This window comes from Anoplopoma fimbria, chromosome 15 (genome assembly GCF_027596085.1).
Source record: "Anoplopoma fimbria isolate UVic2021 breed Golden Eagle Sablefish chromosome 15, Afim_UVic_2022, whole genome shotgun sequence".
In the NCBI taxonomy this organism is placed as follows: Eukaryota; Metazoa; Chordata; class Actinopteri; order Perciformes; family Anoplopomatidae; genus Anoplopoma; species Anoplopoma fimbria.
The window spans coordinates 2155701-2171539 of record NC_072463.1 but is presented as its reverse complement, the minus strand read 5'-3'; the positions used below and the strand labels follow the sequence as shown (position 1 = coordinate 2171539).

Here is a 15839-nt window from a genome sequence, read left to right as displayed (position 1 = left end):
ATTCAGCCAATCAGAGCTTTATGTTATCAGGTCGTCCATGTTCAAGGTTTCGTCCAGTCAGGTGATTTCGTCTTCTTTGGTGGTTTAATCCTCCACATTGCACATCAGCAGGAACACACACACACACAAACACACACACACACACACACACACACGCTTTTACTGTCATATTAACTTGAGCTTTTTAATCCTGCTGCCTCTGAGATTAACACACACTCTTCTTCCTCTTTCATCATTTCTTCTTCTTCTCTCTCGTCGGACCAAACAAACATGGAGACAATGACTTGATTGAATCTTCACTTTGTTGCCATGACGACTGAATTTATCACAAACTGACCCAGAATCTGACAGTGAACAGATTTACAAACAAATGTAAAACTCTGTGATTGGATGTCGGTGAAATGCACCTTGGGAGTCGTAGTTGACTCGTCGCTCTCTCTCTGTCTCCCTCTCTGCTTCCTGCCCTGTGTGACCTCTGACCCCTGTGTTTCTGCTCAGGGAAGGCCTATGCTCCAGAGTTCTACTACGACACCCACAGCGCTCTGTGGCAGAACAAACCTCGAGTCTACGGCTTCAAGCTGCAGTGGACGCAGATGGAGCCCAACGCCGTGGACCGAATCCTGGCCTACAGACTCGGCATCAGACAGGTCAGCACAAATTATTATTACCATCAAACCTCATGTTCAGACCAGCAGTGTGTGTGTGTGTTGTGTGTGTGTGTGTGTGTGTGTGTGTTTGTGTGTGTGTGTGTGTGTGTGTGTGTGTGTGTGTGTGTGTGTGTGTGTGTGCGTGTGTGTTTGTGTGTTTGTCAGCCTGATAAAGCTCCATTTAAACTCATCAATAAGACTCAATCCCTCACACAGATACTCACTAGAGCACCAAATGTGGATTCATCCGCCGCAGAAAATAGTCCCCAACAAAGTCACTATTTTAGATTTTCAGGTTTTCATCCAGACCAGATTATTTATTAAAATATGCTAATACATAAATATGCTTCTTTAATCTCATTTTGCAGAACGACTTTTACTCTTTTCATAAATTAAACTTGACCTTAAACAAGGATCACTTTAGTTTAAATCAGTCGATCTCGTTTTCTCTCAGTTTAACATGAAGCTCTGGAGTTCAAAACTGATGTTTGCTCAACGGCACATCAGAAGGTGATCGTTGTGTGTCTATATATATATAAATGTGTATGTATGAATGTATGTTTATATGTTATATCAGACGTTGGACACAGTTCTGGACATGATGCTGAGTGTGAACCTGAGGCTCCTGCAGCATCTGCCTGGCTTTAGAGAATAAGGAGGAAGAGGAGGAGGAGGAGGGCTTGTTGCCATGGCAACCTGCCTGTCTTTTCATTCATACGGAGCAGAGTGCTGCAGAGAGAGAAAGAGAGAGAGAGAGGGAGAGAGAGGATGTGCTGATGGGACAGAAAATGATAAGAGGAAGACGACGATGATGATACAGAGAGACTCGAGGAAAACTAAGGACAACGAAGTTTAGAGGAAGAGAGGAAGAGGAGGAGGAGGAGGAGAAACAGAGTTTGGTGAAGAATAAAATATCAGCCCTCTGTTTTGATGCATAAACAGAAATCTCTGGTCCGTCTGCATTGACCTTATATCGATGTTATTTTATGGCGTTCTGGTTCCAGGAAGCTAAATGCACAAACACAGCGTGTTCAGTTAGTTTATGAAAACTGTATTACATGTAAAGTGTAATACTTTACTTCTTCATTGTTTTTGGTTTGAGTGTTTAAAATCGTATTTAGATGACATTGTGGGGACTCAGAGCTCGTATACAAGAACAAAGGGCCGGTCCCCACAAGGTCAACCTGTAGGATAAAGGGTTTGTTTTTAAGGAACGAATGGGGTTTAAAGCAGCGTCCTCATAAGTGACAAAAACAAGTTTCTGTGTGTGTCTGTATGTTTCAGATGAGTCAGTCTCGCTGGTGGGAGCAGGAGATCCCCATGGAGTCAACCATCCAGAAGGGGGAGCTGTTGACCTACAACCTGACGGAACTCATCAAACCGGAGTCCTACCTGGTCCGCCTCACCCCCATCACCCGCTACGGAGAGGGAGACGCCACTGAACGCATCATCACATATAGCGGTACGTCGTCTCAGAGGAATTCATCCACACGTCCTCAAAATATACAAATAATAATAATAATAATAATAAACACATTGGTTAACTACTCTGCTGCTGAGCTAAGATGTTAGCCAACCGTGAAGATGCTAGCACCAATCGGTCACATCCGTTATTTGCTTCCTCAGAAAACAAAGCAGGTAGCTGATTTTTAAAGTTTCAAACCTGCATTGTTTACTTCCTTGTTTACATCTTTGTTTACTTGTGAACACTTTTCTTCTTCTCTGCCCTTGGACGGCTCATTGCTGCATTTCTTTGCACTTTAGCGCCACCTGTAGTCGAGTCGCCCACCTGCGAAAAACATCACCCAATAGTTCTACTGTGTTCAAAACCTGCACACGGTAGCTTTAAAATACAACTCAGCACTTCCTGCGTCGATGTTTTCACAATAAAAGGACGGGACAGGATTATTTACTACACTATATTTTTGCAGTCAGTGTTACTTAACATTGATAAAATAACTAAAAAGTAGGAGATGCTGTAGCTATCAGTGAATGAGAACATGCTGTTAATATGGAGGAAGTGTTTTAAACAGTAAATCAGATCGTATTCCAATGAGATTAAATTTAAAGAAGAAATAAATGTATCTGTCTCTGATAAAATGAAAATAAATGTTTTAAATAAAGTCTTGCTCAATATTTACAGCCTGTTAAATAATAATTCATACAGAGTGACTGAGACCTACATTTGAGATTTGAGAGTTGTTTTATGATCCTAAAAACATCTGTTTACTTTATGCACTGTTCTGCTTCTCTCTATTTATACAAACAAAAACACTGGAAAAACAAGAGAACAAAAGAAATGTTGAGCTGTCAAACTGAAATCCTGACGGGATAAAAAAAAAACACACAACTGCAGAGAAACGTCAAAGTAAAAAAATACAAAACCAGGAGAACAGAAGTGAAAGATGACAAAGCGGGAGGAGACGAAGGCGAAGAAGAGACGATCTGAACGTGAACCCGTCTGCTCTCTGATGTCTAGTTTTGACAGACTGTCAGTGAACGCCTCGCCACGCTCACCTCCTCCTCATCATCACATTAGCTCCTCGCAGCAAAAACACAGCGAGGGTTCAAACAGGAAGTTCAGACGTCTCGTCAGCTGACGCTGTGAGGGCGAACACCTCCACCTGTCAGCGCTCAGCTCGGTCACGTGACCCTCAGCAGGTCACCACCTGACTTCTGAACAGCTGTTTGTTCTGAACTTCAGTAAACAAAGGAAACACTTTTACCAACGTTCTGTCTCCACTCATGTCTGCAGGTATTTAATGAGCAGAAGAAGAAGTGATTTGCAAACATTCACACTGAGGATCTTCTAACTGGTCCTGAACCAGTCTCAGTTTAGTCCTGATCCTCTATGTGACCTCACAACCCAGTCAAGCTAAATAACATTTACATTTACTTTGAATTTACAGTACAGAACACACAAACATCCGACTTATAAAGAAATATATATATTTCTTTATAAGTCTGTTTAAAACACTTCCTCCAGTGTGTGTGTGTAGCTTCCTGTCTTCACACTGTCCCAGATCTGTAGCGCTAACTCAAAACTAGCACTGCTAACGCGCTGTGACATCACACACCACACCTCCTCTGCTCTGGAGTGAGGCCGAGCCTGCAGGACACACACACACACACACACACACACACACACACACACACACACACACACACACACACACACACACACACACACACACAGACAGCCGTTTTCAACCTGCGGAGAGAAAACCAAAGAAATCAGTCGAGTTTATGTTTTAGTTAAAGTTACGTCATCGTGTGTGTGTGTGTGTGTGTGTGTGTGTGTGTGTGTGTGTGTGTGTGTGTGTGTGTGTGTGTGTGTGTGTGTGTGTGTGTGTGTGTGTGTGTGTGTGTGTGTGTGTGTGTGTGTGTGTGTGAGTGCTGCAGGCTGTTGTCTTCACACACAGCTGTTAAAGGTCATTTAGTCAGTAAATTATCATATTCGGAGGCTGTGAACTTTTGCACACAGTGAATCAAACACGGGGGTTAAAGTCCTGATCCGTCAGATTTGAGTCACTTAGTACGCTGCCTAAACCCCCGGCTTCTATCAACACACACACACATACACACACACAAATACTTCATCAGGTTATCTGGTGACACACACACACTCACACACTCAAAAGACTCACACTCATCTATGAATGAGTCACAGATAGAGGAGGTGTGAGGGAAACAACCTGATGTTACAACAATATTCACCTGCTTCTAATTACAACAAGGAATTCTACGTTTGGAGTCTTATTTTGTTTTTTCTGGCCATAAAGCAGCTCTGTGAAATTACAGTGGTCTTATGCACAGACGCTGTTGAGCCTTCAGCTCCAAAGCGACTTACAGTCAGTAGTATATTACATATCATTCACCCATTCATGACAGGCTACCATCAAGGTGCCACCATCAGACTCTAACTAACATTCATCATCCAGTCCACACCGATGGCAAGCCTTCAGGAGCAACTTGGGGTTAAGTATCTTGCCCAAGGACACATCGACTGCCGAAGCCGGGTATTGAACCACCGACCCTCTGATTGGAGAACTACCTTGCTCTCCACTACGCCACAGCCGCGTCCTCGTAGTAACTTTAAACATCATCACTGGTTTTATATCAGTGGTTAATCAAAGCAGATAATCAGTGTTTGTAGCAAAATACTTAAAATTCTACAAAAGCTAGATTAAAGAAATATAGAAACTTAAGAAATATAGAAACACATTGTTATTGATCTGAACAGATCAATAACAATGTGTTTTATTTATGTTATTGTATAAAATATCTATCATAAACGCTTTAAGAGGCGGGTCGAGTTCCTAGTCCAGGATTTTAGAATTGGCCTGTATCCAGTGTCCTCACTCTCCAGATCTAAAACATGGTCCCCACAATGATATACAAACACACCTACACACACACACACATCACCCAGAGCTCATCAATTAGTGCTGGTTGATAACAGAGCACAATCTTGTTGCCAAATGACACAGCAGCTGTTCACACAGTCACAGTTTCCAACAGCTGCAGTGTGTGTGTGTGTGTGTGTGTGTGTGTGTGTGTGTGTGTGTGTGTGTGTGTGTGTGTGTGTGTGTGTGTGTGTGTGTGTGTGTGTGTGTGTGTGTGTGTGTGTGTGTGTGTGTGTGTGTGTGTGTGTGTGTGTGTGTCAGACATGTGGTGTAATTACCCTTTCGCTCTGAAAACCAGATTAAAAAACAGCTGATTGTGTCAAACCTGCTGCTGGTCTCCATTTCCTGTTTTAAAGTCACAGTGAAATGGAAATTAGAGCGATTATATCTTCTTGTTCTGTGACGTATTTAAGAGAAACAGATTATTTTAACGGTGAACAGTTACAAGAAGGATTTTAATCAAGAAACTCATGTTTTCAATGTTTACTGAGGGAATAAATCAAGAGAGAAGTAGAGTCATTTTCTCATAGACTTCTATACAACCAGAGGAGTCGCCCCCTGGTGGACAGCAGAGAGAATGCAGCTTTAACACATGAAGCACTAGCTGTGTCCCAATCCAGCGGCTGCAGCCTTCGGAGGACCCAGCCTTCGCGGTCTACGTCGGCCGGGTCCTTTGAATACCGCGAAGGCTGGACCGAGCGGCCCCCGAAATGAGACGGTCTGGTCCACAAATTATTTCCTGTTTGCGTCACCAGCTTTTCGCGCCCCCACCCTTTTGCCGCTCCCGTCTCCTAGCAACCAGCTGTGGCTGTCATAAAAGAGGTAAAGCTAAATAAAAAAATTTGAATGGACGAGCTGCTATAAGCTCTTGGTAGCGTCAGCTGGTGAGTTAATAGCGTCACGTAAATTAACCGATCATTTTAACATAAGTGTGATCTGATCAGGTCCTTTGTTTTTAGTTTTAACACTTGTATCTGTAAATATTCACGTGAGTTAAAACCCAATAATTACATTTAAATGTGAATTCTCCCGCTGCTAGTCGCCATGTCATTAAAAAAAAGAATCAACTTCACGGGCACGCAATGAATCTTGGGATATGTTCAGTTTCACTTTCTGAAAGGTCTCAGTTTTAAACATTTGGTTAACGTTGTCAAAACCAAACTTCTTAGTTAGGTTCAGTAAAAGTTCCTTGTTTGGGTTAAAATAAGTACATTTGATATGTAACTTCAACCTGACCTTTTCCTTTGCTCCCGTCATAATTACTACGGCCACTAGAGGTCGCCACCTGCTGATTCATGTAAATATGGATCGTAATGAGCTGCTTTCAGACGATTTATACGGCTGTTTTGTTACGTAGGACGTCGGCTCCCGATGCCGTTAACGTTTTGATTAGTATTTCTGGACTACGACAGCGTTACTTTGTTCATCCTCGTAGAATAACAATAACTGAACCTTAAACTAACAGACTTCTCTTCTCTTGTCCCTTCAGCTCCTGTTAACCCACATCTCAGTAAGTATCCTGAACCACTCAACAGATACAGAAACTCTGAGGAGTCATTCATGTGTTTATAATTTAAAAATGTATTGAGATACATGTAATGTGTGTGTGTGTTTAGGGGAGTTCCAGTGTGGCTTCGAGGACGAGGCGTTGTGTTTGTTCTCTCAGGACAAAACGGACGAGTTCGACTGGACGCGTCACAGCGCCGCCACACGAGACACCAAATACACCCCGAACACCGGGCCGAGCTCCGACCACAGCGGCTCCAAGCAAGGTACACACACACACACACACACACACACACACACACACACACATGTTTATATATATATATTTATATAAGGATAGCCTGGTAGCTTGTTCAGGCAGGGGCTTTCACGATAATCTAATTTCCCCTGTGGTATTACAGATTTATCTCATGTCATTTAATGATCTTGGTTCTGTTGCTCGTTGCTTCATGATGCTGGTTAGGTTTAGTGACAGTTACAGTCTGCTGGCTGTGGCGTCAGTTTTAGCGGACAGACATGAGACCGGTATCAATCTGAAGCAAGAAAAAGATGATTTCACTTAATGTCTGATCTCTTTCTTTGCTCCATCATTTCCTTTTCTGAGACATAAAATAAACTGATTTACGTTTGTTCATCAGGAGTTTAACAGAAAGTCCTTTAACAGCTGACCTTTTTCGTCTCATCTGAGGTTTAAAACATGACACTCATCGACATCGAGCCGTCTTTGATTGGTGCCGTTCAGGACGGGCGACGCCCACTCTGAATGCTATTAGAGGCTGAAAATAATGAGCAGCAGTGAAGCAGCTGGAGGATTCCTCAGCTGACTGAATGAGAGCAGTTTGACGGACGTGCTGCAGAGTTTGGTTTCTACTGTAAAAGGTTCAGAGAAGAATCAAGTCTGCAGGACGTACCATTAAAAAAAGAGGAAGATATCATTAAAAAAGAGGACAATATCATTAAAAAGAGGACGATATCATTAAAAAGAGAAAGATATCGTTAAAAAGAAAAAGATATCGTTAAAAAAGAGGAAGATATCATTAAAAAAGAGGAAGATATCGTTAAAAAACAGAAATATATCGTTAAAAAAGAGGAAGATATTAAAAAAGAGGAAGATATCATTAAAAAGAGGAAGATATCATTAAAAAGAGAAAGATATCATTAAAAAGAGGAAGATATCATAAAAAAGAGGAAGATATCGTTAAAAAGAGGAAGATATCATTAAAAGAGAAAGATATCATTAAAAAAGAGGAAGATATCATTAAAAGAGAAAGATATCATAAAAAAGAGGAAGATATCTTTAAAAAATTAGGAAGATATTAAAAAAGAGAAAGATATCGTTAAAAAATTGGAACATATTATTAAAAAGAGAAAGATATTGTTAAAAAAGACGAAGATATCGTTAAAAACGAGGAAGATATCGTTAAAAACGTATCGTTAAAAACGAGGAAGATATCGTTAAAAAAGGAGAAGATATTAAAAAGTTTGCTAAAGATGGTTGTTATTCATGAATGGTAGTTGCGTTACTTTGTTGCGTTACTTTGTTGCGTTACTTTGTTGCGTTACTTTGTTGCGTTACTTTGTTACTTTGTTGCGTTACTTTGTTGCGTTACTTTGTTGCGTTACTTTGTTGCGTTACTTTGTTGCGTTACTTTGTTGCTTTACTTTGTTGCGTTACTTTGTTGCGTTACTTTGTTGCGTTACTTTGTTGCGTTACTTTGTTGCTTTACTTTGTTGCGTTACCTTACAGTACACCCTACAGTCAGAAGCTACCAATGCTAAGAAGGACCACAGTGGAAATAATCTGTTATCTTTGTTGCGTCTTCATCCTCGACCATATCAATGCCTGAACATCGTCTAAATTGCCACATTTTCCGATGGAGTCTGGCATCTCTCCTCCCAAACAGACAGAGGAACGTTATCAGGAAGAAGCAGCATGTCACCAGTACAAACCGACTGTCACTCTGGCTGTCACAGCCTCATTACAGCGAGGACAATGTCACACTGAATTAGCTTTGTACTGTCAACGCTGACTCTGGATCTGTTGGAGGGCGTAATAAGTCGACCTGTCAAACTGTCCATTACGTCTTCAGCTGGATAAACATAACTTTAACATCAGTCCCGGAGCTAAAATAGTTTGCAGACTGAGTGACTGTTCAGAGTTTTGTTTGTTAATTTATTTCTTACTTTTGAAAGTACTTCAGTTTGACAGCTGGAATTATTTCCGCTATAATAACCTTCAAACTAAACGTCAGGTTGTTTGTTGTGAGAGCTTCTCTGTGAAGCTGCCATCTAATAAAACAAAACAGATGTTCATCAATGATAAAGGGAGGAATCTGTTGGTTGAAATTTGGTTTCTAAACAAAGAGATAAAACATTCAGGAATAATGAATATAAAATGTGGTTTATTGAACTTACATTCGCATCTTTTTTAATTGAGCTCTTAATTATTTTAGGAATTAAAAAATGCACAGTTGATATCTTTTAAATCTCACTTAGCCCCTGCAGTACTCAAAGGTAACCCCAGGGGTTCTTGTACCGTCATTTGTTAAAGGTAAAAAGAAAAAGTGTCACGGTCTTCCAGCTGTGGTTTTGGGGGGGTGGCGTGTCATGGAGTGGCGTGGAGTGGTGTATCATGGCGTGGCGTGGAGTGGTGTATCGTGGCGTGGCGTGGAGTGGTGTATCATGGCATGGAGTGGAGTGGTGTATCATGGCGTGGCGTGGAGTGGTGTATCATGGCGTGGCGTGGAGTGGTGTATCATGGCGTGGAGTGGAGTGGTGTATCATGGCGTGGCGTGGAGTGGAGTGGTGTATCATGGCGTGGAGTGGCGTGGCGTGGAGTGGCGTGTCATGGCGTGGTGTGGAGTGGTGTATCGTGGCGTGGCATGGAGTGGAGTGGCGTGGCGTGGAATGTGTTTTAATGTTTATTAATGTGCATTAATGTGTATTAATGTGTATTAATGTGTATTAATGTGTATCAATGTGTATTAATGTCTGTAGCTGCAGCCGGGTGTGAAACATCCACACAGCAAAAAAACTCAGAGTGTGAGTCACAACCTGCCTGAGCTCCTCCAGGCAGGAAGAGGCTAAATAATCCAATGTGATTGGCTGTCAACACCTGGCCATCAGACCTCGCCCCCAGGTGGTGAGACTGGAACAGGGAAACCCCTCAGCTCTGAGCTCATTGGCTCCTTCTGAAGACGTTAATCTTTTTAAAGTTTCATCAGTTCTCTGTAGGTTTTATCAAATAAACAGGAAGTAGTGAGTTTGTTGGGACTACTTTCAGCGGCGGATGAATCCACATTTGCTCTCGTGAGTGTTTGTAGGATTGAGTCAAACTAAACTACGGTGTGATGATGATGGTGATGAAGGAACAACAGTGAGTTTTAATTCTTGTTAGAAACCTTCACTGTCAGTTTGAGTCTCGATATGAAGAAATATATAAATCACATCATCTGTCCTTTAAACTGTCAGCTGCTGTTTTGACTTTTAAAGATAAAAATAAACTCATGTCAGCGTTGTGATGTGAAGAAAACAAAAGCTTTTCATTTCTGCTGACGTGATTTCACACATTGTGACAGCAGAACAATTTATTTTCACCGCCAGAGGAATAAAAACAAACTGCAACAAACAGCAGGAAAATAAAAAATAGATGAATGTTAGGAAAGATAAAAAAATAAAAGCAACCATAGTCAGTCACAGTTATATAACACTAAAGCAGAATCTCTATAAAGTAAGTAGAAAATTATGATTTTTGTTTGTCTTTATAATAATTTATAATTTTGACTCAAAGAAAAAACCTTGAAAAGCCAAAATAATTTTATTTAAAATCAAAAAATGTGCTTTTGTATCTCGTACGTTCGTTAATTTATATTTATTTTACTTTATTTAAATTATTTCTTAGTTTAAAAGGCAGAAATAGGCCTCCTTAAAATAGCATTTAAATAATAAATACATAAATAAATGACATTATTGTGCTGCACATTAAAAAAAGCTAAATAATTGAGTTGAGTCAGTTTATATAGGAACAATTTTAAGTGTTTATAATTGTGTCTAAAAAGTTGTAATCACATAAAAATCTGATATTTTATATAAATAAGACATCTAAAGTATTTATTTATAATATGTATTATATGTATAACATCAATTATGTATATTTATTTATTTTGTATTCATATATTCGTCATTGAGCAAACTCCACCTGCTGATGAAGGCCATGAGATGTGGCTTAAAGGTCCTGAATAAGTATCGATGCACAATGAACGCTTGTTTCTATAACTAGTTTTGAACCGTTAATAAATGTTTAATAACAGCGTTAATAGGATTTGTTAATGTGTGTAATAAATATAAAAGTCTTTACAGCAACATTTTATTTAGTTAATAAACTTTATATATATATAAAACATTGCAGCAGAATAAACTGTACAACGGGAAGGAATCTAGAAATATACGAGCTGAGAGTTTAGTCCTGGAGGAAACAAAGGAAACATTCAGTTGTCTCCTCGTTTCCTGTTGGAAGAGATTCTTCTTCCTCTTCTTCTTCTTCTTCTTCTTCTTCTTCTTCTTCTTCTTCTTCTTCTTCTTCTTCTTCTTCTGCAGCTCGTGTCCCTCTGCAGCAGATCTCATTAAAGTGAGCCTCGGGGGGTAAAGCCGTTTAACTCCGCTGTCAAACAGGAAGCATGCGTGCTGAGTGTGTTTTTGTTTTCACTCGTGTTCTCTTTTTATTTGTGCCGATTGTTTTCCTTTTCCTGCTGGATGAGCCGGAGGTGGATTTTGTTTTTCTGCAGCCTTGTGGGTTAATCTGTGTGCAGGTCAAAGACAGGGTCACGGGTTCAACTCCCTCTGCAGCTCAGGAGGTTAAATTAAATGGAGAAGAACATTTGGGCTTTTTTCTGATTTGTTTTTTGTTGTGACTGACGGATGATTCTCAAAGTGTTTCTGTATTCGATCCTCGTGTTGTGTCGTCTCACAGGTTTCTACATGTACATCGAGACGTCGAGGCCGAGGCTGGACGGAGACAAGGCCCGTCTGCTGTCTCCCACCTTCAACATGAACTCCAAGACCTCCTCCTCCTCCTCCTCCTCCTCCTCCTCCGTCACCAACAACCCCACCTACTGCTTCTCCTTCTACTACCACATGTACGGGAAACACGTCGGTAAGTCTGCAGCAGGCCCTCATTATAATAATACATAATAAATAATAAAAACAACAACAATAATAACAATAAAAATATGATAATAATCATAGTTATATTCATTAATAATAATAACAATAATAATATATATTACTAATAATGATAGTATATATATTAATTATATTAATAATCCGAAATAATAATAATAGTATATCCTAATAATAATCATAATATTCATAAACAATAATAATAATATAATATGCATATTAATAATAATAATAATAATAATAGCATATATCTTAACAACAATGGTAACAATAATCATAAATAATAATTATAATAATAATGATGATAATTATAATAATTATAATTATAATAATAACAGTATATCTTAACAACAATGGTAATAATAATAATCATAAATAATAATTATAATGAATAATACTAATTACAATTATAATAATACTAACTATAGATATTAATAATAATGATAATATTAACATTAATAATCATAAATAATAATAACAGTTTATCTTAACAACAATGGTAATAATAATCATAAGTAATAATAATAATGATAATTATAATGAATAATACTAATTACAATTATAATAATACTAACTATAGATATTAATAATAATAATCATTAATCATAATAAAGACCCGCTCCTTGTGTGTCTGCAGGAGCTCTGAACGTCTTCCTGCGTCAGAAGGCTCAGACGTTGACGGACTCCTCGGTCTGGAGTCTGACCGGTAACCAAGGAGACGGCTGGCGGCAAGCCAAGGTCAACATCCACCCGATCGCAGCCTTCCAGGTACAAACCACACCCACTTTGTGTCACCTGGATGCAGCTGTGAAGAACAGCTGTGCGTGTCTGAGCTTCCTGTCTTCTTCTTCTGTGGTAGATGGTGATGGAGGGAGTCCGCGGCGCCGGTATCGAGGGAGATATCGCCATCGATGATGTCACCATCGAGGAGGGCGAATGTAAAGACCCCCCCCCGAACAGTGAGTAGAGTCTCCCTCCTCCTCACTGCTCCTCCACACTTTAGAGTTATTAGGTTTACACCACGAAAAAAGCTAGTTAGCCTCCACCTTGACTTACCTCCTTCTGCATAATTCCTATGATGCACATTTCAACGAATTTAACATCATAGTACTAGTTGTACTTTAGTACTTTAGTACGTGAAATCAGGGTTGTGTTTGTGAGTCGTCGTCTCATGGCCCCTCATAGGACCCCAAACCTCAGGTTGAGAACCACAGCTTCAGTTTAATGTGAAATCTAACAGAATTTACAGAACATTTGCAAAAGAAAATATGAATCAAAGCTGCTATTGTTTTATCAACTTCTGTCTCTCTCTCTGTCTCTCTCTCACAGATCTGAGGTCGCTCGCCCCGCTTTCATCTCCCCATATATGGCAGCTGTGCGTCACTCTGAGTCTGGCTCTGATTGGCCGGCAGAGGTGACCCCCCCTCCCCCCCTACGGGACGTCACAACCCCCCCTATCCGCTCCACCCCCTCCAAAACAACCAAAGATGCGGTCATAGACTTCCTGCAGACATGGCTGACACAAAAGGTCAAGTGACCACACGGAGAACTGGTGACGGGAAGGAAATCTGTCGTATTTGTGTGTATTTTCCCAAACTGTGAAACTATTAACTCATTTTTAAAGCTCACTGTTTATGAATTGGTTCGAGCAATTTTTCCAAACCGAGGAAATCCAGTTTCTCTAATTCAGAACAGAAGAGACTAAATATTACTGAAGAGACAAGTGATCACTCTGAGTGACTGAGAGAGTAAATAGAGACAGGAAGTAGTGGACGATAAAGACCTGTCAATCAGTGTGTAGCCCCGCCCTAAAGCATCCCCTGCTTTATGGTCTGTTTGACTCTAAATGGAGCATCATTTACTAAATGAACATCATGCTGTATTGAAGAAGACTTGAAACTAGAGATTGAGACCATAAACTCATGTTTACAATGTTTACTGAGGGAATAAATCAAGAGAGAAGTAGAGTCATTTTCTCATAGACTTCTATACAACCAGAGGAGTCGCCCCCTGGTGGACAGGAGAGAGAATGCAGCTTTAACACATGAAGCAGTGACTTCACTCTGAAGAACTGGAAGTTACATCATGTTTTCATATGAAGGCGATTTTTAAAAGGTGCCAAACATTCATCATATTTTTTTTAATGTTTTCAAAGCGTCTTCTGAAAAATAATCTTCACCAGTTTTCTCCGGTGACCCTTCTTGACCTTTTGGTTTCAGCTCGGCGGCGCCACAAAGCACAGAAAATAAACGGCGCTTCCATCCATCCATTTTCCGTAACCTGCTTATCCAGTTAAGGGTCGCGGGGGTGCTGGAGCCGATCTCAGCTGTCAATGGGCGAAGGCAGGGTTCACCCTGGACAGGTCGCCAGTCTGTCACAGGGCATAAACAGCGCTTCAGACAGAAAAAAGAAATAAAAAGCTTGAATGTCAACTTCACTGACTCCCCCGACCCCTCCTCCCTTGCCTACACCCCCACTCATAGCCCCCCCCCCACACACAGATCAACAGTACTGTACCACGAGCTGGACAGACAAACGGCAGTCTCTCTCTCTTTTTTGGGGGGGAGGTAACTTTTTGCAGCGGTGGACCGACAGTATTTAAAAAAGATATACTTTTTGATTTTATTTTGACGTCTGTCTGTCTGAGGAGGAGAGTTCACCCTCTGCCATGACATCAAGTGCCTTCAGACTCACAGGGGATCAGATCACCGGGCCGAGGACTGCCGACGTCACGGAAACGAATAAAATAAAAAAATAAACATCGGACATCTTTATGTCGAAATGGCCGAGGAGAAAATAACGGATGAACATTTCCTGGTCTGATTATGCAGAGAATTAGTTTCTTACAGATTTTTCTTTTTTTAAAGATGAAATTGTTTGTGATGAGAAGAGGATTCTGGGAAACAGGAAGCCATGTTGGATGGCGTTCAGAAGAGGCAGCGGAGAAGTTGACTCTGGACACAAACAGGAAGCTCCTTTTGTTTTATTTAACAACTTTACAGAACAACATGCAATCATAATCTGAGGATCTGTGACTGGAGATTTCAAAATAAAAGACTTCCTGCACGGACGATTTTCAGCCCTAAGCCAATAGGATCCAAGCATTTGGTCTCTCAGAACTATTTTAGTATTTGAAAATAAGAGCTTTCAGACGAAGGCGGAGACTTTGACTCTACCTGAGATCCTCGTTTACCTTAAACTACAAGAACAGCTGGAGGAAGAAAAATGTATTGTAGAATCAAATCTTATATTGTTCCTAGTATATTATGAAGACGAAATGGAATCACGTTTCATCTCCTCTTTTGTTTTGTTGGATTTACTGAAGGGGGATCTTTAGTTCAGGTTTCTTTATTTTCTATATTTCCTTTATTATTTGTGCAAAAACTCCATAAGAAGATTTGAAAGATAAAAAATCCAGCAGTAATGTTTTGGGGGTTTTTTGTTGTTATTTTTTTAATTTAGGGAGTTGATGGTTTGAAATTTGATTCCTGCTGATAAAACATTTATTTTCTATTACAAACAAAACTACATGCTGAGGATTCATTAAAAAAAAAGCACAAAAAGACAAAATGTTTTTAGTTAAACAGCGTCGACACATGAACAACACATCTGTATTTAAACTAATTTCCAGATTTATCATCTTTACATTATTTGGAAGCAAGTGGAGGAATGGATAAAAGTTATGTTAAATTAAAATACTCTTAATAGTCATGAATGAAAGTCTCTTGATTTACCATTGTTACCATTATCATTTTAAAAAGTCCTGTTTTTGCATGAAAAACTGTGATTCTGACTTATTTTCTCATGACTTTGAAAAGTTTTTATTCATAAGTCATAGTTGTAACTTAAAGTCCTAATTTGGTTTTTATATCTCATAGTTTTTGAGTTATTATACCACAATTGTGACTCAAAAAGTCAGAGTTTTTTGTTGTCATTCCTGAAATGTCATTCCTTTTTGTGGCAGAAACGGGCCTCCGTTCATCAGCTCGTAAAAAAAAGCCTCTTTGAATCATGCGGTTTCAGAACATCTGTGACAAAATGATGATTTTAACAGTAAAATACATTTAAAGACACAGTGAAACAGTGAGTTTGAGCGTCTTCT

The 15839-nt window shown here is 39.8% G+C and overlaps 1 protein-coding gene across 1 annotated transcript in view; it reads left to right on the top strand.

Annotated features, from left to right (window-relative positions):
• mdga2a (MAM domain containing glycosylphosphatidylinositol anchor 2a) overlaps positions 1-13155 on the top strand; it is a 44336-nt gene extending 31181 nt beyond the window's left edge. Inside the window, exons 12-19 of the mRNA XM_054614253.1 lie at positions 499-647; positions 1932-2109; positions 6543-6563; positions 6670-6825; positions 11529-11711; positions 12375-12505; positions 12597-12696; positions 13067-13155. Of these exons, the coding sequence (XP_054470228.1) occupies positions 499-647; positions 1932-2109; positions 6543-6563; positions 6670-6825; positions 11529-11711; positions 12375-12505; positions 12597-12696; positions 13067-13155 (1007 nt within the window). The remainder of the gene's footprint in view (positions 1-498; positions 648-1931; positions 2110-6542; positions 6564-6669; positions 6826-11528; positions 11712-12374; positions 12506-12596; positions 12697-13066) is intronic.
• The last annotated feature ends 2684 nt before the right edge of the window (positions 13156-15839 follow it).